Source organism: Scyliorhinus torazame, chromosome 5 (assembly GCF_047496885.1).
Source record: "Scyliorhinus torazame isolate Kashiwa2021f chromosome 5, sScyTor2.1, whole genome shotgun sequence".
NCBI lineage: Eukaryota > Metazoa > Chordata > Chondrichthyes > Carcharhiniformes > Scyliorhinidae > Scyliorhinus > Scyliorhinus torazame.
The window spans coordinates 125,440,073-125,466,251 of NC_092711.1; the positions used below are offsets into that span (position 1 = coordinate 125,440,073).

General features: G+C 46.0%; 3 protein-coding genes across 9 annotated transcripts in view; 1 reads left to right on the forward strand and 2 right to left on the reverse strand.

Annotated features, from left to right (window-relative positions):
- The window catches only part of LOC140421791 (uncharacterized), an 864,226-nt gene that overhangs the window by 507,691 nt on the left and 330,356 nt on the right, over positions 1–26,179 (reverse strand). The window lies entirely within an intron of this gene.
- LOC140421792 (uncharacterized) overlaps positions 1–26,179 on the forward strand; it is a 211,876-nt gene that overhangs the window by 51,923 nt on the left and 133,774 nt on the right. The gene's annotated exons all lie outside the window — the stretch shown is intronic.
- LOC140419704 (uncharacterized) lies at positions 19,824–25,136 on the reverse strand. Its single transcript, XM_072503633.1, has 3 exons — positions 25,066–25,136; positions 23,651–23,753; positions 19,824–20,861 (listed from the first exon to the last, which is right to left on the reverse strand). The coding sequence occupies exon 3, from the start codon at positions 20,751–20,753 to the stop codon at positions 19,968–19,970; it is 786 nt and encodes a 261-aa protein (XP_072359734.1). The 5' UTR covers positions 20,754–20,861; positions 23,651–23,753; positions 25,066–25,136; the 3' UTR covers positions 19,824–19,967.

The following is a 26,179-nucleotide window of genomic DNA, read 5'->3' on the forward strand; positions in this document are numbered from 1 at the left end:
CAGTAGAATCAGTTCAGAGATGGTTTACGAGACGGATTCCAGGAATGGGCTGGTTGCCTTCTGAGGAAAGGTTGGAGAGGTTAGGTTTATATCTACCGGTGTTTAGAAGAGTAAATGGCAAATTGGTCGATCCTTTCAGATCCTGAGGAGTTTTACTGGGTGGGTGTGGCGAGGATGTTTCTTGTCGGAGAATCTAGAACTCAGGGTCACTATTTAAAATGAAGGAGTCACTCATTTAAGACGGAGCTGAGGAGATTTTATTTCTCTCCGTGGGTTGAGAGTCTCTGGGGCCCTCGCCTTCAAAAGGCAATAAAAGCAGAATCTTTGAATATCTTTAAGATACAGTTAGATATGTTCTTGATCAACATGGAGATGAAAGTTTATCCAGGAGTGGGCAGGAATGTGGGTTTGAGGTTACAATCAGATCTGTCATTATCTTATTGAATGATGGAGCAGACTCGAGGGGCCTATGATGACAGGCCCGGAGCTAAGGGTTTCACCGGCCACTATCGTATGAGTGGGAGTCAGGGCAGATCATGAGGCAGGGCTTCTTCCCCAGTGACAGGCCCAGGTTACCCAGCTAACCGGCTGCCATCTTGGCATGAGTGGCCATCTTTGTGAGGAAAGAGGGAGTGGGCGGGACTTCAGAAACACACTGGTCTGAGCAGCATTTTAAAACAGAATTCACTTCCCCAGAGAGCAGGGCGGCTGGGTCACCGGCTGAGTTAGTAACTCTGATATTTGATCCACTGGGCAGTCATAGGTTATGGGGTCGGGGAGACAAGTGGAATGAAGGGCAGAATCAGATCAGCCTGAGGGGCTGAATGGCCCACGCTGTTGCCATTTCATATGACCTTATAAAGCTGGCACTGTTCAGCGAGCGGGGCAAGTGTGTGACCGTCTTGGTGAGGGAACAGAGTGGGTGGAGCTTCAGCAACCCAGTGACCAGCGGAGAAAATGATTGAAGGAGAGTTTGTGAGACGGAGTTAAATCTTTTGGGAATCAAGAGAGGAAAAAAATACCCAACAGAAACGAGAATTGTCTGCTCTGAATTGCTGCCCTCTACTGACAGTGGGAACTTCTGTAAACTCCTTTTACAGGGAAATGGAAATGGCTTATTGTCACGAGTAGGCTTCAAATGAAGTTACTGTGAAAAGCCCCTAGTCGCCATATTCCGGCACCTGTTCGGAGAGGCTGGTACGGGAATTGAACCCGCGCTGCTGGCCTTGTTCTGCTTCACAAGCCAGCTGTTCAGCCCACTGTGCTAAACCAGCCCCTATCAGAAAGGGAGGAGTTTAAGATCTTTAAGAGTCATGCTACTCATCGATTGGATATCATCGACTTGCAATGTGGAAGGAGAAATATTTGTCTGTTCTGTCTGTGGGAAAGGATTTGAAACATCAGTGTGACTGGAAAAGCACCGAGACGCACACACCCAAGTGAGTGTTCCTGTGAATGGACTGTGGAAAGAGATTTAACCAATAACACATCCTGAAAAATCATCACACCATTCACAGCAGGGAGTAATCCCAGGTTTCGTCCAACCTGGAGAGACACAAGGACACCGGGACCATGGAGAAACTCTGGAAATGTAGAGACTGTGGGAAGAGATTCAGTTACCATCACAGCTGGAAAACCATCGACACAGTCACACCGGTAAAAGGAAAATTATCTGCTCCGTGTTTCTCAGTCATTCTCCCCCAGTCACACCAGCGAGCTCACACTGAGGAGACCTTTCAGCTGAATTTCCTGTGAAAGAGGTGCAGGTGTTCATCTAACCTCACTGCACACCAGCGAATTCACACTGGGAAGAGACTGTTAAACTGCTGTGTGTGTGGGATGGGATTCACTCAGTCAACTACTCTGCTGATACATCAGTGAGTTCACACTGGGGAGAGACCGTTAAACTGCTCCGTGTGTGGGAAGAGATTCACTCAGTTAAACAACATGCAGAGACATAAGTAAAGTCACTAGTGAGAAGACATTCATATGCTCTGTCTGTGGGAATGGATTCAGTCACTCGTGTAACCTGGTGACACACCAAAGAATTCACACCGGGGAGAGGCCGTTCACCTGCTCAGTGTGTGGGAAGGGATTCACTTGGTCACAACACCTGGTGGCACACCAGAGAATTCACACCGGGGAGAGGCCGTTCACCTGCTCAGTGTGTGGGAAGGGATTCACTTGGTCACAACACCTGGTGGCACACCAGCAGGTACATAAGTGACTGCAGTGTTGGGATTCTGCTGTTAATCACATCCAGGATTGACAGTCTGACAATATTTACTTTCTTCCTTCTAATGTTAACTGGCTGGAGTTTAATATTCCAGATCTATCACTGCTTTTTGTAATGGCAGTGTCCATTTTAAAAGCATCATCTGTGATCTTACTCCTCAATTCAAGAACTTCCAAAGGAACAGTGAACAATAAAATTATTAATTTTTACTCCACTCCTGAATTAGTCTTTTGTATAAACTCTACAATTCAGTGGCTGAACGCTTCCTCTGATTAACATCTTCAATTAGAAAATGCTGTGGGAACGGTAGCACAGTGGTTAGCACAGTTGCTTCACAGCACCAGGGAGCCAGGTTAGATTCCTGGCTTGGGTCACTGTCCGTGCGGAGTCTGCACGTTGTCCCGTGTCTGCATGGGTTTCCTCCGGGTGCTCCAGTTTCCTCCCACAAGTCCTGAAAGATGTGCTGTTAGGTGAATTTGGACATTCTGAATTCTCCCTCTGTGACCCGAACAGGCGCCGGAATGTGGCGACGAGGGGCTTTTCACAGTAACTTCATTGCAGTGTTAATGTAAGCCTACTTGTGACAATAAAAGATTATTTTATTTTTAAATATTTTCCTGTTAAGAGTTCCTTGACAAAACAGAACATGGTTAAAAAAAACTCACAGAAAATTACTTGAGGATCATAGACAACCAGAGTAACAGGATGTTCACAATGTTCTGGGTCCCAAATGGATTCCCTTCAGCTCCTCTGTACCCTGCTCCCGTGACTCCCCGCTTTGGATACAGGGGCGCTGAACCCTGGGGGTCACATCACCATCAGCCTGTCACCGTTCCAGCCCTGGCCCCTGATTGGCTGGAGGTCCAGTTCCTAGTCAGTCCTCCAGCATCTTCCTGTCTCTATTAGTGCGAAGCCCATGGCAGTTTCCCACTGGGGTGCGGGCCCCGTTGTTATTCTCAGCTAAATTCAGCCCTCCGCTCCATCACTTCACTGTCATTGACATGAGCAATAGAGACAGAAAGGTGCCCGAGGCTCGAATTGGAAGACAAAATTTGTGGATTAAGATCTCCGTAAAGAACATAGAACATACAGTGCAGAAGGAGGCCATTTGGCCCATCGAGTCTGCACCGACCCACTTAAGCCCTCACTTCCACCCTATCCCTGTAACCCAATAACTCCTCCTAACCTTTTTGGTCATGAAGGGCAATTCATCATGGCCAAGCCACCTAACCGGCACATCTTTGGACTGTGGGAGGAAACCGGAACACCCGGAGGAAACCCAGGCAGACACGGGGAGAAGGTGCAGACTCCACACAGGCAGTGACCCGGCGGGGAATCGATCCTGGGACCTTGGCGCTGTGAAGCCACAGTGCTAGCTACTGTGCTGCCCAAAGGTCAGCAACTTCTTAGAAAAAAATCAAATTCTAAGTCAACACAACGGGACTTCAAGTTTTATGACTTTTAATGCAACAAACAAACTAGAAGCTACTTTAACTGGGAAACCTACTCAGTAAACTATAAAGTGGAACTTTGCCCTTTTACACAATCTAAAACGCATTTCCTGATTATAGTTTACTCTGCCCTGGAAGTCGAAACTTAACTGTCTCAGAATCAGTCCAAAGTGATGATTCATTCCCGAGGATTTACTTCCGTTCTTTTCATTTCGCCGTCTGGCAGCCTTTAATCCCGGAACTGTCTTTCACAGGGAAAGATTAGCCAGCTGCCAGAAAACCGAGAGTAGGCACAAATAGGCCATTTTCTGGTTGGCGAGATGTAATGAGCGGTGTGTCACAGGGATCAGTGCTGGAGACTCAACGTTTCACAATTCATATCAATGACTTTGATGACCGGACCAAAGGTATGGTCAGTTTGCTGCTGATACAGGCAAAAAGGAAAAGGAAGTGGTGTTGCTCGGATAAGGGACGGCACCAGAACATTAGTAAAGGTGGATCTCAGATCAGGAATACAAAACGTGAAGGGCAGCACGGTGGCGCAGTGGGTTAGCACTGCAGCCTCATTGCGCCGAGGTCCCAGGTTCGATCCCGGCTCTGGGTCATTGTCCATGTGGAGTTTGCACATTCTCCCCGTATCTGCGTGGGTTTCGCCCCCACAAACCAAAGATGTACAGGTAGGTAGATTGGCCACGCTAAATTGCCTCTTCTTCGGAAAAAAAAAGGAATACAAAACGTGGTATCTGTTTGGTGGAGCCAAGAAACAGCAAGAGGCAGGAAATATTGGTAAGAACTGTTCATCAGATTGGATTTGGGTTTACCACATGTACCGAGGTACAGTGAAAAGTATTGTTCTGCATACAGATCATTCCATACATGAAAAACATAGGACATACAATAGATGCACAATGTAAATACGATAGATACACAATGTAAATACATAGACAGCGGATGAAGTTTATGAAGTGTAGTACTACTCAGTACAGAAGATGTATGAAGAGATCAGATCAGTCCATAAGAGGGTCATTCAGGAGTCTGGTAACAGTGGGGAAGAAGCTGTTTTTGAGTCTGTTCGTGCGTGTTCTCAGACCTGTATCTCCTGCCCGATGGAAGAGCGAGTAAACCAGATGGGAGGGGTCTGATTATGCTGCCTCCTTTCCCCAGGCAGCGGGAGGTGTAGATGGAGTCAATGGATGGGAGGCAGGTTTGTGTGATGGACTGGGCGGTGTTCACGACTCTCAAGTTTCTTACGGTCTTGGGCCGAGCAATTGCCATACCAGGCTGTGATGCAGCCAGGTAGGATGCTTTCTATACATCTGTAAAAATTGGTAATAGTCGATGTGGACATGCCGAATTTCCTTAGTTTCCTGAGGAAGAATAGGTGCTGTTGTGCTTTCTTGATCGTAGCGTCGATGTGTGTGCACCAGGACAGATTGTTGGTGATGTGCACACCGAGAAATCTGAAGCTGTCAACCATCTCCATCTTGGCACCATTGATGCAGACGGGTGTGTACGACACTTCCTGAAGTCAATGACCAGCTCCTTTGTTTTGCTGACTTTGAGGGAGAGATTGATGTCATTGCACCACTCCACTAGTTTGTCTGTCTCCCTCCTGTACTCTGACTCATCATTGTTCGAGATCAAAACAGTAGGGGTAGTGTGGGACATGGTATTAATCAGGAGATTAGAGAAGCATTTAGCATGGGTAAAACAGTAATGGGTGACTTCAATTTGCATATAGACTGGGTAAACCTAATGGGCACTGATGGTGTGGAGGACAAGTTTCTGGAGTGTGTTAGGGAAGGTTCTCTAGAGCAGTAAGTTGAGGAAATGACTAGAGACTAAATGACTTAGGGGCAGCACGGTAGCCTTGTGGATAGCACAATTGCTTCACAGCTCCAGGGTCCCAGGTTCGATTCCGGCTTGGGTCACTGTCTGTGCGGAGTCTGCACATCCTCCCCGTGTGTGCGTGCGTTTCCTCCTGGTGCTCCGGTTTCCTCCCACAGTCCAAAGATGTGCAGGTTAGGTGGATTGGCTATGATAAATTGCCCTTAGTGTCCAAAATTGCCCTTAGTGTTGGGTTGGGTTATGGGGATAGGGTGGCGGTGTTGACCTTGGGTAGGGTGCTCTTTCCAAGAGCCGGTGCAGACTCGATGGGCCGAATGGCCTCCTTCTGCACTGTAAATTCTATGAGAACAGGCTCTTGTCGATCTAATATTATGCAATGATAAAGGGCTAATTGATAATCGTGCTGTAAAACAACCTTTAGGGATGAGTGACCAGAATATTGAATATGAGGTATTCCAATCTGAAGCCAGGGTATTAAGTTTGAAGGAAATTATGAAGGTAGAAGGGACAAATTAGCTGAGGTGGATTGGGGTAAATACATTAAAAGGTGTGACAGTCCACAGGCAACGGATAGACTGCACGGTAGCATTTTGGATAGCACAATTGCTTCACAGCTCCAGGGTCCCAGGTTCGATTCCGGCTTGGGTCACTGTCTGTGCGGAGTCTGCACATACTCCCCGTGTGTGCGTGGGTTTCCACCGGGTGCTCCGGTTTCCTCCCACAGCCCAAAGATGTGCAGGTTAGGTGGATTGGCCATGAAAAATTGCCCGTAGTGTCCAAAATTGCCCTTAGTGTTGGGTGGGGTTACTGGGTTATGGGGATAGGGTGGAGGTGTGGACCTTGGGTAGGGTGCTCTTTCCAAGAGCCGGTGCAGACTCGATGGGCTGAATGGCCTCCTTTTGCACTGTAAATTCTATGAAAAGACTTTCAATAATTATTACACAGTTTACATTCCTTCAAGGCACACGAACCCCAAAATGTCAGAGAACCGTGACGATCAGAGGAAGTGAAGTTTTGTATAAGATTGAAAGAAAAGGCCAATAAAGTTATCTGAAATAGGAATAAACCTGAGGATTGGGATGATTTTAGAATACAGCAACGAACCAAGACACTGAGAAAGCGAGAATAGAATATGAATATGAACTCGCAAAATACATTAAAATGGACTGTGAAAGTTTCTATAGGTACGTAAAAAGGAAACGTTTAGCTAAGGCAAAGGATTGTCCGACACAGCTAGAGTCAGGAGAATGCATTGGGCAGCACGGTAACACAGTGGTTAGCACAGTTGCTTCACAGCACCAGGGTCCCAGGTTCGATCGCCTGCTGGGTCACTGTCTGCGCGGAGTCTGCATGTTCTCTCTGTGTCTGCGTGGGTTTTCTATGAGTGCTGTGGTTTCCTCCCATAGTCCAAAGACGTGTAGATGAGGTGGATTTGCCATGTTAAATTGCCCTTAGTGTCCAAAAAGGTTGGGAGGGGTTATTGGGTTAGGGTGGAAGTGAGGGCTTAAGTGGGTCGGTGCAGACCCGATGGGCCGAATGGTCTCCTTCTGTTCACTCCATCGCCATGGCAATGTGGCACACTTTTGGGGATGTTGCAAATAGAAATGGGAACAAATATCTTCAAACTTCCAAACACCCTTTCACTCTGTGATCCTTGTGCAATTCGAAGTCAGGTATTAGCAACAAGGCTCCGAGAGCATCAGCCCATTGGAGGCAAAGTGGTGAGACCGGCCAGTCCAGCAGAAAGAAACCCTCCGACCATCCCCACTGACCACCTCTCAGAATGAACAAAATGCAGTCCTGGATGTAGAGCAGAAACAATAACAGCAGAATCCAACCCCTGTAATCGATTGTTGGTGTCACAGCAGGTGTGGTGAAACATGCAATCCTGTCTCACATTGAGAAGTGGATGGTCTCTCCCTAGTGTGAACCCGCTGATGTCTCCGCAGGTTGGATAACTGAGTAATCCTTTCCCACACTGAGAGCAGGTGAATGGCCTCTCCCCCATATGAACTCGCTGATGTGTCTACAGGTTGGACAACTGAGTAAATCCTTTCCCACATGGACAGCAAGTGAATGGCCTCTCCCCAGTGTGAACTCGCTGATGTTTCCACAGATTGGATGAATCACTGAATCCCTTCCCACACTGAGAGCAGGTGAATGGCCTCTCCCCAGTGTGAACTTGCTGATGTCTCTGCATGTTGGAAGAATCAATGAATCCCTTCCCACACTGAGAACAGGTGAACAGCTTCTCCCCAGTGTGAACTCGCTGGTGTGGCTGCAGGTTGGATGATCGACTGAATCCCTTCCCACACTGAGAACAGGTGAACAGCTTCTCCCCAGTGTGAACTCGCTGGTGTGGCTGCAGGTTGGATGATCGACTGAATCCCTTCCCACACTGAGAGCAGGCGAACGGCCTCTCCCCAGTGTGAACTTGCTGATGTTTCCGCAGGGTTGATGAATCCCTGAATCCTTTCCCACACTGGGAGCAGGTGACTGGCTTCTCCCCAGTGTGAATTTGCTGATGTCTTTGCATGTTGGATAATTCACTGAATCCCTTCCCACACTTAGAGCAGGTGAATGGCTTCTCCCCAGTGTGAACTCGTTGATGTCTTTCCATGTTGGAAAATTCACGGAATCCCTTCCCACACTGAGAGCAGGAGAATGGCCTCTCCCCAGTATGAAGTTGCTGATGTGACTGCAAGTGGGATAACCGAGTGAATCCCTTCCCACACTGAGAGCAGGTGAACGGCCTCTCCCCAGTGTGACTGCGTCGATGAATTTCCAACACAGATGGGGAACTGTATCCTCTTCTAACACCCTGCAAAAAAAAAATGGAGAAAAATGACACAATGTGATGTATGATTCTATAACTCTATACAATGATTGATGAAATTTTGTTGGTCACCATTACGGAGTTTAGATTTCAATTGCAGTTAATGAACACTCATTAAATTTCAGCAGCTTCTCTGCTGTTCCCAGAGTTTTCAAGAAATAGATGTTTTATAGAAGCAGTTAGATGTCGCACTTGGATCAAAGGATATGGAGGGGAAGGCAGGATGAGGCTATTGATTTGGATGATCAGCCAGAATAATAATGAATGGTGGTGCAGGCTCGAAGGCTTCCTAGTGCTCCTATTTTCTACATTTCGATTAGCCTGAGTTCCTGGGTGACACATTCAGCGCTATTACCACTGCTCCACCATCTCCCCCAGAGTGACTGCAGGGGTTTGGATTCAGCTGTCAGCCACATCCAGGACTAAACCATGCACATCCTGACAATGCCAGTTATTTCCACTGCATTTAATACTTCCAGTAATGAGTAAAATTTAATATTCTGTCATTGGTTTCTCTTTACTTTGTGACTTTTAATCTTCAAATAAAGAATTCTTCAGGAGATATTAAGATTTTAGGTGATGAACCAAATAGAGATGGATTTGTATTTGGGGTCCGAAGTCTCCACTGTGGCTTCCACTGGATGATTATGAGCTCTGGGTTATTAGATGGGGGGGGGGGGATAATTGACCAAATGATATAGTTATGTTTCAAATGTCAAGACGGGGTGTTATTGAAAATATGGAAAGATGTGTCATTTGAAACATGGAAGTCTGGCCATATCTGGTCTGAGAGAAACAGGAGAGGATACAGGGCAAGATCCCACAAAGGGTTAACAGCAGCTGCAAAGAGCAGGATTGTAAAATGCAGATATCCTTGGTTAAGCAGGCTTAGCAAACACACAGGATTTTGCATGAAGCCAAAAACAATGGCTCACACCTTCATTGAAAGTAACTATCTTAGTAAGCAGCTGGAAAAGAAAGGAAGAGGTTCAGTTGAATTTGGTGACAATTCTAGGTGTGAAATTTTGCTAATACCAGGTAAATTCAAGAAAGCTGGTGACTATCAGTCTACGAGAAACATAATTCAAAGCCAAAATTATGAGCTGAGGACACAATTGGAAAATAAAACTATAGAAATGACAGGAATTAAAAGTAACACCTCTTGAAGTCAAAGCATTTTGAACATCACAAAGGAAACAATGTAATCAAATCTATGAGATGAAGTTATGTCAAAATGAATACTTAGTTGGATTAGAATGTTTAGATCAAAGATACTTTTTACAATCAAAGAAAATTAAGACTAACTTTACAATAAAGTCATAAAAATTTAAGAACTGTTAGAAAGAGAATATAAACCTAGAGACCAGAGCAGGAACTACCAGAACCAGAACTCAGAGAGAGGCGGAGAAGCAGAGTCAGATTACAGTCAGCTCGGCCATGGGAAAGAGACAGGGCAAAGCAGCCGAGCTAAAATAGCAAATACATCTAAGGAAGATTAGAATTTAAAGAGTAGGCAGAGTCAGCTCAGAGACAGCCAGTAGAGCCAGCTCTCACAGTTCGGTACATGGGAAAGATAGGACACAGCAACCGAGCTAACCAACGAATACGTCTAAAGAAGACCAGACTTTAAAGAAGATTGATTGTCAAGTTGGGCCTGAAGGTCCCTTCAACCAACCAGAAGGATCCGGAAGCAAAATCTTTTTACCTTTCTGTAAAGACAGTAAATGCAGCTTTTAAATGAAAAAATATAATAATAAAATAACTTAATTTAACCTGAAATAGTGGTTATTCCAAAGTCTACTTTACTTACTTAGCAATGCGGGACCCACGATCGATGCTACTAAATGGGAAGTAGATGAAATCTTCGGTGAAGGTATGGGTTATACCGGGGTATAACTTGAAAACATAGTTTGACCTGAATAGCACCCACTGAAGCCTGCATCGGAGTCAGGGAGCGAGAATCCCTGTTCATCATTTAGAATGACAGCCCTTTTTGTTATAGGGGGACTTCTAAGAATACTGGTGAGTTTTCAAAAACAACCCCCACAGCTCAAAGATGTGCAGGATAGGTGGATTGGCCACACTAAATTGCCCCTTAATTGGGCACTCTAAATTTATTTTAAAAGTGTATACATAAAGACAATAGAGAAGACCATAGAAATTACTGGAGTATCACATTCCATAGTGACACAGGGAAGGACTTTACTAGGGTCACGTTTGAAAGGCTCCATCTATTTGGAGACTATGTATCCAGAAGCACAGTGCAGTTTCTGTGCTGGCGGATCTACAGTGAACATGATCTTACATAGAAACAAACATAGAAAATAGAAGCAGGTGGAGGCCATTCGGCCCTTCGAGTCATTCATTATGACCATGGCTGATCAATACCCTGATCCTGCTTTCCCCTCCTATCCCTGGATCCCGTTGGCTCCAAGAGCTGTATCTAATTCCTTCCTGAAATTACACAACGTGTTGGTCTCTCTCTGGGTGAAGAAATTTCTCTTCACCTCAGTCCTGAAAGGTTTACCCTTATCGTCAAACTGCGACCCCGTGTTCTGGACTCCCCACCAGGGTTGATTATTTACACAATAAGATCCTGATTGTTGATGCAATAGGCTTGAGACTGTTAATGTAATGGTATCTTGATTGTTAATGTGTAGGTATCCTGAATCTTAAAGAGATAGGAGTCTGATTATTAATGTAGCAGGATCCTCATTGTTGATGAAGTAAGATTCTGATTATTAATGTGATAGTATCTTAATTATTTGTACATTATGATCCTGATTATTAATACTGTATCATTCTTACAATGAATGCATTATGATCCAGATTATGAATACAATATGATCCTGATTATTGAAGAAATCGACTTTCCAGATAAAAATGAACACTGACCTTTTCAGAAGCTTTTTTTTGTAGCAATTGGTCCCCAGGGAGTCCTCCAATTGGCCACACCCACCAAGACAAAAAAACTGAGAGGCTTTAAAGGAACCTCACGGCAGCCATTGCTGTTTGAGAGCTCCCAAGGCCAACGTCCCATCTCGCCAACCCCATTGGTGTCATGACCCTCAGTTTGGGAAGCTCTGACTTGCACTGAGATTAGAAAATGGGAACAGGTTTAAAAAAAATTTTGAATTAATTTGCAGGATGTGGGTGTCACTAGTTTGGCCAGCATTTATTACCAATCCCTGGTTGCCCTTCAGAAGGTGGTGGTGAGTGGCATTCTTGAACTGCTGTAGTCCTTTCAGTGTAGATACACTGTTCTGTTAGGGAGGGAGTTCAAGGATATTGCCCCAGCGTCCGTGAAGGAATGGCCGAGAGAGTTCCAAGTCAGGGTGGTGACTGACTTGGAGGTGGTGGCGTTCCCAGCTATCTGCTGCTCTTGTCCTTCTAGATGGTAGTGGTCGAGGGTTTGGAAAGTGCTGACTAAGGAACATTGGTGAGTTATTGCAGTGCATCTTGTAAATGGTACACACGGCTGCCACTGTTCGTCGAGGATGGATGGTTTGAAGTTTGTGGAAGGGAAAGCAATCAAGCGGGCTGCTTTGTCCTGGATGCTGTCAGGAGATGAGTTACCCATCGTAGGAGTCTTTGACCTGCCCTGGTAGCCGCAGTGGTAATGTGGCTCGTTCAGTTCAGTTTTTGATCAATGGCACCCCCCAGCATGTTGATTGTGGGGGATTCAGCGATGGAATGTCATTGAATGTCAAGGGGCGATGGTTAGATCCTCTCTTGGAGGAGATGGTCATTACCTGACACTTGTGTGGCACAAGTGTAACTTGTCACTTATCAGCCCAAGTCTGGATATTGTCCAGGTCTAGCTGCATTTGGATATGGATTGCTTCATTATCTAAGGAGTCGCAAATGATTCTGAACATTGTGTTGTCATCCGCAAACATCCCCACTTCTGACCTTATGATGAAGGCAGATCATTGGTGAAGCAGCTGAAGATGGTTGGGCCGAGGACACTACCCTGAGGAACTCCTGCAGTGATGTCCTGGGGCTGAAATGGTTGGCCTCCAACCACCACAACCATCTTCCTTTGTGCCAGGTACGACTTCAACCGGCGGAGAGTTTTCACCCTGATTCCCATTGATTCCAGATTAGCTGGGAGTCCTTGATGCCGTACTTGGTCAAGTGCTGCCTTAATGTGAAGGGCAGACACTCTCACCTCACCTCTGGCATTCAGCGCTTTTGTCCATGTTGGAACCAAGGCTGTAATGACTGCAGGAAGACATCAATACACGGATCAGCCGGCCAAGAGTAGCAAACTGAGGTCAATCCAGAGAAGGGCGGGGTAATAAATACATTGGGGGAGGACAAACACGGCAAAGGGAAAGAATATGAATGGTATGATAGTGAGGTGTAGAGGGACAGAAGGGCGTTAGAGTGCATGTCCACAGATCCAGAAGGTGACAGGAGAGGTAGATATGGTGATTGTAAAGGCAGAGAGGAGACTTTGTTATTCACGGGGACATAGAGTACTGAAGCAGGGAATATTCCCAGCAATGTCTACTGGAGGAAAGACCTGAAACCTCTCTCTCCACAGATGCTGCCAGAGCTGCTGAGTATTTCCAGCATTTTCTGTTTTTATTATAAGATCAGGGAGGTTATGCTGGAGCTGTCCAAAACACTAGTTAAACCACAGCTGCATTACTGAGTACAGTTCTGGTCACCACATTACAGGAAGGATGTGTTCATACCAGAGAGGATGCAGAGGAGATTGACGGGGATGTTGACACAAATGGAGAATTTTGACAATGAGGAAAGATTGGAGGGGCCGAGGTGGTTTTCTGTGGAACAGAGAACGCTGAGGAGAGATTAACTGAGGTGTTTAACATTATGAGGGGCCCAGATAGAATGGATAAGAAGGATCTATTTCATTAATGGATCAATAACCAAGGGGTTTAGGTTTCAAGTAATTAGCAGAGGATTGGGAGTGGAAGGAGGATAATGGATCTCTGTGTCTATTCGGAACCCTGGATATGTGTTATCCCTTCTCAGTTCCCGAATAACAGAGATCAAGTCTGTGCTTTTTGGCAAAGTCCAGTTGAACTTTATTTGTCAGCTGTGCCACTGGGAAACTTGTTTTTAATACAAAATTTCGAAAAATCTAGCCCTGCAGCAAGCTAGTCAGATTAATTGCCTTTCGCGAATACAGAAATAGAGTTTTCATTCAAATCATAATACACCAGATAAAATAACTGGGTAACTGCGATTAGCAAAGCGAGCAGCAAAGGTTTCAGAAATATAGATGGAGTGCGCAAGAAGAGAAAGGGAATAGAGCAACAGAAGCACTTTTCCATTCCGGTAAGTCATTCTTAAGGGAATTGTTATCTCAAAGTCTGGCCTTTTTACTGCTGATTGGCTTCAACTAACTTATAATTTATCAATTGGCCCAAAGTGTCTGTCCATCAATTTAAGAGATATGGGTTTTTGAATATGTTGGTGTAATTTTGCCATTCCATTGCTTGCCAATTTTCCAAATTATCGACACCTGTATCTCAACATTAATTAGAAAAAGCACATCCTTCAGGGCATTATGACCTGAGACTGTCTATTACCATGGAAACGGGACTGCCTGTGCTGGAAAAGCAGCAGCATACAATGGGGTCTTTTAGCTAGTTGGCGTCACTGACCTTGCTTGCAAATGATAAAATCTAGGTTTAATGAAAGAAAACTAAAGTGTATGATCTGGATTAACCCTTAATGGGTTTCCAGTCACTGTTCCACTCAATTAAGGCTTAATATGCTTAATGAGTTCTCATTTCACACTTTTACCTTTATCATCTCTAGCTAACTAGAACAGCCAATTTCTATCAGTCCTCCCTTTTGATTCTTCTAAAGATTAATAAGATGAATCAAAATAATGAATGGGAATTAAGGAAGAAATGTGACAGGATAGAAGTAAGCGTGGACAGGAACTCATTCATATTGTCTTTAATGGTTCACTTATTTGAGAACAGCCTTCAACACTGGAGCGGGCAAAGCTTTGCAAGCGTTACAAGCATTCTGGAAGTATTTTATTCAAAAAAGTGATTATATAGTACAATAACAATTCATTAATAATGGAAGTGAATAATGGAATATGATTGCAGTAGTAATTGGGTAATAATGCAATAATAATGCAGTAATAAAGTTCAATAGTAGGAGCCTTGTTCAATGTCATGGGCTGGTGGTGCAGTTGGACCACTATGAACCACTTTGATTGGTGGGGCATTATGGGTAGCCATACATTGGCCAATGCATCTGATCAGCAAGACCACTACGTAAATGACAAGCACAAATATGAAAAATAAGAGAAGCCCCTGAATGGTGGAAATTCTTGTGCCACCCACCCATCCAGAGAGCTATCCCCAAAGAGTGTGGTCAGAGGGTTGGTAAAGTTTTCTAACTTCTCCTTGAATATGTGCTGACAAGCTTTTGATTTCTTCTGAATTACTGGGATGTAGGTGCAACACTCTGCACCAATCAGGGCACAGGTGCCACCTTTTCGGCTAGGAAATAGTCAAGTGCCATCCGATTCTGTAAAGCCACAGTTCGAATGTCAAGCATTTTGGCTGAAATGCTACTTAGGGCTCCGGCAGTGTCATTGGCTATTTCCTCGAAGGATGCAGCCAATTTAATTTATTCTCTGGTCAATACCATAGGCAGGAATGAGAGCATAAAAGAATTTATCAGCCCCTGTGATCTCACGTTTCGACCTAGAATATAGAACATACTGTCAGAAGGAGGCCATTCGGCCCATCGAGTCTGCACCGACCCACATAAGCCCTCACCTCCACCCTATCCCCGTAACCCAATAACCCCTCCTAACATTTTTGGTCACTAAGGGCAAATTATCATGGCCAATCCACCTACCCTGCACATCTTTGGGCTGTGGGAGGAAACCGGAGCACCCGGAGGAAACCCACGCAGACACGGGGAGAACGTGCAGACTCCACACAGACAGTGACCCAGCGGGGAATCGAACCTGGGACCCTGGTGCTGTGAAGCCACAGTGCTATCCACTTGTGCTACCGTGCTGCCCACCTCGTGATGATAGTGTTAGGTTGATATTTCTCAAACTGTGGTATGAGTAGTCCATGTTTTGTGTCTGTGTTTATAGCATCGGTTAGGGAAAGGCAGATGAAGGGGACAATGAATCCTGAATCGCACACTCCTCTCCAGCTCATTGGGAGCCAAGGGTATGCAGTATTACTGCAGATGTAATAGGCGCCATTATAGGTCGAATATTGGGCAACCACTTGTGGGGACCAATGTTCTGTAAATTTGTCCCATTGGTGTGATTAGGTAGCCCTTTAAAGTCGATGGGATTCCCTTCATGTCCATAGACCACTACCTTTCTTGTGTCATGAGTGCACTGTGTACTGGCACTCACATTCAAATAATATTCACATTTACTGTATCCCGCATTCCATGCTCTATGATTATAGCCGATTAAACATATGGTCCCAGTATGATTATGACCAGTTGGGAAGGTTACTTGGGGCGGATTCTGTTTCCGATCATAGACAGGTTGATATCATCCCTTGAAAGTGTTTAATGGGCGGTCTGCAGATCGCCATCTCTGAACCTCATGGTTTATCATTTCTATGGTTCTGGTGTCTCCACATTGGGGAAGGGTGTAGTCGTGATTTTGGAAAATGTACCATTCTGCCATTTGGGATAAAGTAAAAGGAACAGGCTGCAGTGGGATACCTGCTTGGGAATTGGTAGGGATAGAAGAACACACCCAGCACTTAGAGACGTTAAAGTCTCTGGCATAGGTGTAGGACATGCAAAGGAACGTGTTAACATTGAACTCCTGGGTAAGGCCTGCTAGGCCAAACATGTAACTGAAAATCAATATTATGGCAAACACTTTTACAGATTCTGATTCTGGTATGCGCGCTTCACATGTGACTCGTGAATCCATGATTTCTATCCTTAGAGTTTCACCACTGACTGGGTTGTGTGTAATATCTGGTAGGGGCCTTCCCACTTGGCTGCAAACGGTTTGCGCTGAATTTGTTGTACGTAAACGGATTTGACGGGCAGAAAGTCGTGGCCCCCCTCAGGAGGATCGCCCCACGCCGCCGACACCTGACAGCATTTGTTAAGTTTTGACAATAACGGAGTAAAGCATCACTCATCAGATGACAGTCTGCCTTTCTTAGGTCAATAGTTCCTGGCAGGACATGGGTCTGCCAATGATGACCTCAAATGGGCTTCGGCCTGTGGTTCTCTTTGGAGTTGCTCTGATACTGCACAAAACTAGTGGCAAGGCTTGAATCCATTTCCTGCCTTCTTGGTTGTATTTGGACAATCGCTCTTTTAAAATCTGGTCCATACGATCCATTTGTCCTGCTGATTCAAGATAATAAGGATAGTGTAGATTCCAATCGATGTTCAGTAACCTGCACACCTCCTGGCAAACACTTGTAAAGTGGGTTCCACTGTCTGAGTCAATGCTAGCTGGTACTCCCCACCAGGGAATATAGTCTTTGTCTAGGACTTTGGCTGTATGGGTGGCTGTAGCCCTCCTGGCTGGAGCAGTCTGTACCTATCTAGAGAACTTATCCACTATTACAAGGACGTCAGTGTATCTTTGATATGCAGGAAGGGTGATGTAATCGACCTGTATGTTCTGGAATGGTCCTGCAGGGGCAGGAGCTTTTAGCTGAGGCATTGGTGTTATAGGTCTTAAGTTGTTCTTTTGACAGGTTACACAGCGGTTTGATACCAATTGTCCATGTTTTTTGAATCCTTTGCCACACCAACTTTTCTGGAATCGTGCCATTCGGTCCTGGGGCTAAATGTCCCCATGAATGGGTCTGTTGGGTCAGAAATGGCATCAGTTTGTGGTGCAACTGGTGGTGCAACTGATTTATCAGTCTGAACTTGTCTCCAAATATCATCATCAGACAATTGGATACCTGAGTCTAACCATGACCATTTCTCTTCTTGTGTGGAGTCATGTTGCAATTCACGTAGATCTTGTACTAAATTGGTCACTCCCAATTTGTAGATGTGTCTTGGTTCTGCTGAAGAATCCCACTGGGAGGCAGTTTCCTTTGCTGCTTGGTCTGCAAGGGCATTTCCGAGTGCTTCTATAGTGTTGTCTTGAGTATGGGCCTTACACTTTAGAATGGATACTTCTTTTGGCAAAGCTATGGCTTCTGGGAGGTCATCATTTCAGTGGTGGGAGTCTGGAACTCGCTGTCTGATAGGGTCACAGAAGCAGAAATCCTGATCACTTTTAAATAAATGTCTTGGATATCCAACTGAAGGACTGGGACATACAGGGCAATCGACTGAGATCTTCAAAATGGGATTAAGCTGAATAGCTCCCAGCCAGCACACACACAATGGGCCAAATGGCCTCTATCTGTACCAGAACTTTGAGGTTTTTACTCTGATAGTTGGAGTTTGTTTCTGATGTTTCTGTTGATAACCTCGAAGAGACTGGAGTTTAACATTTTAAATATTGGTGAAATAAATCAGCTGTTTTAAACACATTGTAGATTTTTGTCTTTCCCGCCTGAGTGTTTAACATCACCTGGCTGGAGCTCAGAAAGCACAATCTCACCTCATAGAATCAGAGAATTTACAGTGCAGAAGGAGGCCATTCGGCCCATCGAGTCTGTACCAGCTCTTGAAAAGAGCATCCTACTTAAGCCCACACCTCCACCCTCTCCTCATAACACCACCTAACCCTTTTGGACATGAAGGGCAATTTAGCATAGTCAATCCACCTAACCTTCACATCTTTGGGCTGTGGGAGGAAAGCGGAGCACCCGGAGGAAAGCCACGCAGACACGGGGAGAACGTGCAGACTCCGCACAGACAGTGACCCAGCCGGGAATCGAACCCGGGTGCCTGCTGCTGTGAATCAACAGTGCTACCCACTGTGATACCGTGCTGCCCTTGCATCCAAGCTCCCGGATTGTCTGTCTTCTCTTCGGATCAGATTCTGTTTGTCTCCTGTATTTCACTACTGCGACTAGTGTATCCATCTGGGATAGCCACTTCCAACTAAGTACAGAGAAACTCGCAAAGCCTAGCGGGTAAAATGGACAAGCCAAGACTCAGGCAGGCTCAGAGCCTGAAATGCATATTCGTAAGCCAGAAGTCCAGACGGTATCGAAACTCTGACCAATTAGCATTTTAATGAGGCCGATTAGCATTTGATGGCCCATCTTCACCAAAACAAAGGACTGGTACTCGAGCAACCGGGACAGTCCCAGACATTTCAGCACCACTCCCTGCTCAAGGGAAATGCAAACAACAGGGTCAGTGACCGCTTGGGACACGCCCAGCCATCCAGATCCCCGCCCACTTATTGGTTTGGAATCAAAAACCCCCAAGTATAAGAAGAGGTCGCCACATGTTCACCCTCTCTTGGTCCTGGTACACCGGTCACGGCTATCTCCAATTGCAGCAACACTAGAAGTAAGTACAAGTTCAACGCTTGCTACCAGACGGATGAGCCCAGCTGAGCAGCAGTTACTCCTTCGGACTCGATAGATCCAGAATCCAACAGCGGCCACTGTTTTGTGACCGAAGCCGGGTGCCCGAAGTTAAGTACAGGTTGTCTTAGTTGATAGGTGTAGTTAACTATTAGTATTTATGTCGCATGACTAATTGTGTGTAAATAAAGTACCATTGACCTTGAACAAACTAACTGGTGTGTGGCCCTTTGATCGATAGCCGGTTGAAACTTGTGGTGGTGTCATTTGATACCTGGCGCATCTAAGGATTAGGACATAAATAACACAGGAGGGCAAATTCACTGATTGCCATAATTGGAACAGAGCCACAGAAAGGACAGAGTAAAAGAGTATAAGAGAAAAAAAAGCAATGGCAGAGACCTGATTGAAGGGATTCAAACATGGGAGCTCTGAGAAAGATGGGCAAGGATTTGGGAGGTGGCAACATGTTCAAAGAGTTTGGAGAGGAGAGGTAGGTTGAAGATGAGGCAGTAATTTGTAAGGATGGCAGGGTCAAGGGTTTGTTTTATTGAGGAGGGGGTGATGATGGCAGTTTTGAAGGACAGAGGGACAGTACCTGAAGGGAGACAAATGTTGACAATATCCATGGACACAGGGTAGTTGGCTGATCAGTAGCTTAGTGGGAATAGGGTCGATGGAGCAGGAGCTGGGTCTCATGGACAAGATGAGCTCTGAGAGGGCATGAGGGGAGATGGGAGGAGAGAAACTAGAGAGAAATGTGGGTTCAGGACTCGGGAAAGGATGAAATTTAGAGACAGTTTGGTCCGGTGGGCTCGTGGAAGGGAGGGAAGCAGCAGAGGCAGCTGATCGGATTTACTCAATCTCAGTCACAAAGATGCTCCACAAGCTCCTCACTCTTCTTGTTGGAGGTGAGGATGGAAGAGACAGGGGAGAGCGAGACTACTTCAAAAGGAACTAACTTGTGTCAGAGATATAAAAAAGTTTCAACACACTGCGTATTTAACACAAATCTAATTTATTTGACTTTTAGCCAGAATATTAGCCCTTGTAAATGGGCTGGAGTTTGTTATAAGCAGAAAGAGACCCAAATGAACATGGTTCAGTCCTGAATGAGAGTTAACAGCAAAATCCATTCACTGTGGTTACTTGTGGCCTCGTTGGTGCTTCTGCAGGTTGGATGAAGTGGTGAATCCCTTCCCACATTTGGAGCAGGTGTATGGTCTCTCCCCAGTGTGAACTCGCTGATGTACAGTGAGGTTAGATGATTGTCTGAACCCAGTCCCGCAGTGAGAGCACCTGAACGGTTTCTCATCAGTGTGAACACGTTGATGGCAGATCAGATCCCCAGAACATTTATAGCACTTCCTACAGTGTGGACATTGGAACGGTCTCTCATCAGTATGAACTCGTTGGTGACTCAGCAGATCGGATGACTGAGTGAATCCCTTCCCACACTTGGAGCAGGCGAATGGCCTCTCCCCAGTGTGAATTCGCTGATGCACAGTGAGGTGAGATGATTGTCTGAACCCAGTCCCGCAGTGAGAGCACCTAAACGGTCTCTCGTCAGTGTGAACACGTTGATGGCTCATCAGTTCCCCAGAACTTTTATAGCAGTTCTCGCAGCCTGGACATTGAAACGGTCTCTCATCTGTGTGAACTCGCTGGTGTCTCCGTAGGAAGGATGACTGAGTGAATCCTTTCTCACACTTGGAGCAGGTGAATGGTCTCTCCCCAGTGTGACTGCGTCGATGAATTTCCAGCTGGGATGGGTAAGTGAATCCTTTTCCACAGTCCGCACATTTCCACGGTTTCTCCTCAGTGTGACTGCATTTGTGGCTTGTGGGGCCTGATGATCGAGTGAATCCTCGTCCACACACACAACACGTGTACGGTTTCTCCCCACTGTGAACAATGCTTTTTCCTTCCATTTTGCTGATATTCAGGATATGATAAATTGAGGAATTTGTCAGATCCAGATGTGATGCTTGTTTTGAGTTTCCGGAATTTGAATCCTCCCCTTCGAACACCTTGTGAAACTAATTGAAAACAGAAAATAGGGAATGAGAGAGAACCCACAAAAACACAAAAGCAGGTTGTGAAATTGAGCTGAATGAATCAGTTCATTTGTGGGCCGGCTCTGGGAAAAAGTGACCATGAAAACTGCTGGATTGTCATAAAAACCCAAATGACCTCTTTGGGAGGAGACAAAAAGAGGTGAAGAGGGATTTTATATATCTACAGGTCATATTAAAGAGAATAGATGACAAAGCAAATATGATCCTGAGCTTCATAAAGGAGTAATATTGTTACCAAAACTATGCTTCTGGTGGCACGGTGGTTAGCACTGCTGCCTCACAGCGCCAGGGACCCGGGTTCAATTCTGGCCTTGGTGACTGTGTGGAGTTTGCACATTCTCCCCGTGTCTGCGTGGGTTTCCACCCGGTGCTCAGGTTTCCTCCAACAGTCAAAAGATGGGCACGTTAGGTGGATTGGCCTTGATAAATTGCCCCTTTGTGTCCAGGGATGTGCAGGTTAGGTGGGGCTATGGGGTTACAGGGAGAGGGTAGGGGTGTGGGCCTAGGCAGGATGCCCTTTCAGAGAATAAGTGCAGACCCGATGGGCCGAATGGCCTCCTTCTGCACTGTAGGAATTCTATGGTTCTAATTCGATTCTGTGAATTTTTATAAAGCTCTGGTCGCCACTCTTCAGGAAGAATGGAAAGGTTCTTGAGAAGGTGCAGAGGAGATTTACCAGAATGGTTCCAGCAAAGGAGGTTGAGGGGAGATTTTATTCAGGTACACAAGATTATGCCAGGTTTCGATCGGCTGGACAAATAAACTGTTTTCATTCACTGATCGTACAAGCAGTCGGGACACAGATTTAAAGTTTGGGGTAAAACTTGGATTGAACTATATAAGATCCTGAGGGGTCTTGACAGGGTGGATGTGGAGAGGATGTTTCCTCTTGTGGGAGAATCTGGAACAAGGAGGTCACTGTTGCGAAGTGAGGGGTCACCCATTTCAGATGGGGATAAGGATTTGTTTTCTCTTGAGGGTTACAGGACAGGGGGTGGCATAGTGCTTAGCACTGCTGCCTCACAGCACCAGGGACCCGGGTTCAATTCCCACCCTGTCTGTGTGGAGTTTGCACTTTCTCCCTGTGTCTGTGTGGGTTTTCTCCGGGTGCTCCGGTTTCCCCCCACAGTTCAAAGATGTGCAGGTTAGGTTGAATCGGTTAGGATTGTATTCGTTGGAGTTCAGAAGAATGAGAGGGGATCTCACAGAAACGTATAAAAAGTGGGTGGCGGTGATTAGCACTGCTGCCTCATGTCGCCAAGGACCCGGGTTCGATCCCGGCTCCGGGTCACTGTCTGTGCGGAGTTTGCACATTCTCCCTGTGTTTGCGAGGGTCTCACCCCCACAAATCCAAAGATGTGCAGGGTTGGTAGATTGGTCACTCGAAAATTGCCCCTTAATTGCAAAAAAAAATTTGTTCTAAAAAAAAAACAGGGCGAGACAGAGTAGATTCAGGAAGGATGTTCCTGAAAGTGGATAAATAAAATCCTGGAGACTCCAGCCAGTCAATCCGGGAGAGTTGGCATCCGGTCCAGACTAGCAGCGCACAATAATAATAATCACTTGTTGTCACAAGTAGGCTTCAATGAAGTTACTGTGAAAAGCCCCTAGTCGCCACATTCCGGCGCCTGTTCGGGGAGGCTGGAACAGGAATTGAACCCGCGCTGCTGGTCTTGTTCTGCATTACAAGCCAGCTGTCTTAGCCCACAGTGCTACACTAGCCCCTTCCCAGCGGCACCTTGTCCTCTGTAAAGATGGCGGGCGGTAACCCGGGCCTGTCACCGCTCAGCTCTCACTCTGTTCGGTGCTGTTTAAGACGGGACCGTTAACATCTTCCTCGGGAGTTGAAGCCTCCACGGGGTATTTATGACGCCTCCCGGCTCACTCCGCAGCTTCTATTGCTCCCCGGCCACCCACCGGCTCCAATCCTGAAAGTCGCTCGATTGTTTCTTTCCCGCTCCTCGCACCGTCAGCGACATCCTGAACTGTGCATGCACCAGTCAGAGCCCGAACGCCGCATGCTCCAGTCATAGCTGGACTCTGCGCTTGTGCGAGGAGCTTCTGTCATGTGGATAGAGCACATTCTCAGCTGCTACACATGTTGGGTAATAAACCCGCCATTGAAATGGATATGTTTGATATAAATTATGCTTTGCGAACTGATTACGATTAGTAACATTGGGCCAAGGCAACACCCACATCCCACGAACACATAAAGGAAAGTTGGCAGTTAGAAAGGCAAATGCAATGTTTGCATTCATTTCAAGAGAGCTACAATACAAGATGAATGGGGATGAGAAACATATCAGCCAGGATCGAATGGCAGAGCAAACTCGAAAACTCGATGAGCTGAATGGCCTCATTCTGCTTCTCTATCTTTCTTTTAATGAGGGGATTTCATAGAAACATTTGTAAATAAATTGTTGCAATCCATCCCAGACCTGGATACAGATCAATTGATTCTTGGAGGAGACTTCAATTGTGTTCTGCATCCTAAATGGACCAAGCCCATTCAACCACAACAAAAACATGAGAAAGGAATGAAACCAGACGGACAACCCGGCATCGACCCAGGCACCAGAAACGACAAAGGCAAACCCAGCAAAAGATTTTTTTAAACTATTCCCATCAGTAGATTGTAAAAGGATTACGGGACACAGATTTAAGATTGTGAACAAGATATACAGAGGAGATAGGAGGTAGACATTTTATATAGTGAGTGATAATGATATGGAACTCAATGCTTAAACACAAAGGTCGATAACTCCAGGTCCTGATAATTCGAATGGTGCTGTCAGAATTTGATGTGAGGATTGGTTGTGCGTTTCCTGTCTGTGAATCCCTTTCTGAACCCTGCGAAAGAAGTTTACAAAGGCATCGCTGTCAGTCCAGAAATGTAATTCAGGAGAGATAAACATTTCCCCTAGTTTGAATTTGCCGTGTGTAAATCCTCCCCTACTAACCCCCTGTAAAAGGAGTTTCCAAAATTAATCACTGTCAGTCCAGGATAGAAATTCACAAATTCTCCCCTCCTGGTCCCTGGTCCAGGATGACCGCTCATGCCCCCCGCTGCACACTGACCCTCTTGTCATCAGCAGTCCCTCGATTTGAGGGTGACGTCTACTCAGGGTTGTGAATTTGTGCCCTGGCTCTTCATGTGGCTGAACAGAACCGCAGAGGTTTGGACACATGGGACACGTGGTCGTCACCACTGATGTATTATACTGTACATATGGGTTTTACGGTAAGGCCCCTGTACTACAGGTATGGGGTAGTTCCCTGCCTGCTGGTTCCACCCAGTAGGCAGAGTATAAATGTGTGGTCTCTCCATACAGCAGCCATTTCATCAGCTGCTGTAGGAGACCACACATCTCTGTGTAATAAAGTCTCGATTACATTCTACTCTCGTCTCGTCATAATTGATTGCATCAGGTCAGAATGTCTAATAAGACAGTGAAATTTGGAGATCAGGATTGGCTTCTTTTTCTTTCCATCTCTGCCACCGCTTTGCATCATCAATAAGACATTGGGACTCAAAGACTAATCCAGTTTGATGGACAAGTTGTCTCCATTCTGAACAATGGGGAACAAGCTCCTCCCACTCATTGAAACATCGTCCCGATAAAGATGACAAACGTGCATGTGCCCTGATGCACATCCAATAAAGATGGAGGCCGGTGACCCGAGCCGAACATGAGGTGCTGCAGCTCCGCTCAGTACAAACTGGATCCCGGAAACTCTTTTCCGAGGATTGCAGCTTACAACAGCTTTACACACGTTTCCGCCCACCCCCGAGATCTCTCGCTCCCTCCGTATTGTCAAACGCCCCTTACCAATTTCGGATCTGAAGTCACAGCCCTTCTCCTTCGCCATTGCCCACACCGCGCATGCTTAAATAACAGCGGGCCCCGCCCTTCATTCACTCCGATTGGTTGGAGGACCAGCCACTCCCGGTCAGTTCTCCAGTCTCTCCCCTCCTGTTCCTATTGGTCCGGAGCTGCCGTCAATCACCCGGGCATTTTGACGGTTCCAGATGGTGAGAGCGGCCACAGGCTCAGGCTGACTCACTGATTGTCCAATAATAACAGTGAGAGTCTCAGTGGGACAATCAGACAATAATAGTGGAGATGGGGCCCAGAGAATAAACAGCAAAGGATTCACTCACTTTAAGAGTAACAAACACAGTGTCTGTTCCAATAAGTCAGGCTGCAGTGTGTGAGTGAACACATCTTTGGATCCAGTGTAGAATCATAGAATCCGTACAGTGCTGAAGGAGGTAATTCGGCCCAGTGAGTTTACACCGACCCTCTGAAAGATCACCCTACCTTGGCCAATCCCCCACCCTTGGCCAATCCCCCACCCTAACCCCGTAACCCCATCAAGTGATAATTTAGCACAGCCAATCCACCTAACCTGCACATCTTTGGACTGTGGGAGGAAATCTTCACAGCCACGGGAAGAATGTGCAAATTCCACACAGACAGTGACCCAAGGTCGGAATCGAACCCAGGTACCTGGTGCTTGAGGCAACAGTGCTATCTACCGAGCCACCCCCATATCTCTGTCATGATTAGACAATAACCTGCCTGTTATTCCAATTCTGGTGTACGTTACTCTGTCACTATTATTATTAGACAACAACCAATCTGATATTCCAATTCTGGTGTGTGTTACTCTGTTACTGTTATCATTAGACAATAATAGGAGGGCAAGATGCAAGGTAGCAATGATATTTAGAAGTTTCTGTGTTACAATGAGTGTCACTGGGAGGTGTGTGATGAAACAGGAATGGAAACATTATGACAAAGGGTGGCATGGTGGCAGTGGTTAGCACTATTGTCTCATGGTGCTCAGGACCCAGGTTCGGTCCCGGCCCCGGGTCACTGTCTTGTGGAGGTTGCACATTCTCCCCGTGTCTCCGTGGGTCTCACCCCCAAAGATGTGCGGCTAGGTGGATTGGCCACTCTTTTGAGGTCCACCAACAAAATAGAACAAAGGAAACAAATTTAGGGACAAAGCAAAAGGGCCGCTCCAGTTAGCGGCACTGCCCGAACAGAACAAAGATCAGCAGAAACTTAAAAACATCAAATGAGAGTGCATTTAAAGGGGTCAATAAAGCACACCAACCCCTGCGGTGCCCACTGGGCATGGAAGGCTTTGATGGTGCCCATGGACACTGCATGCTCCCCTAGGGGCTTTTCACAGTAATTTAATTTGAAACCTACTTGTGACAATAAGCGATTTTCATTTCATTTTCTCCCCCCTTGTTGCCAGTCCCA

Excerpts from the sequence above, each read along its gene's own strand:
- LOC140419704 (XM_072503633.1), bottom strand. The coding sequence starts at position 20,753 with ATGGAAGGAAAAAGCATTGTTCACAGTGGGGAGAAACCGTACACGTGT.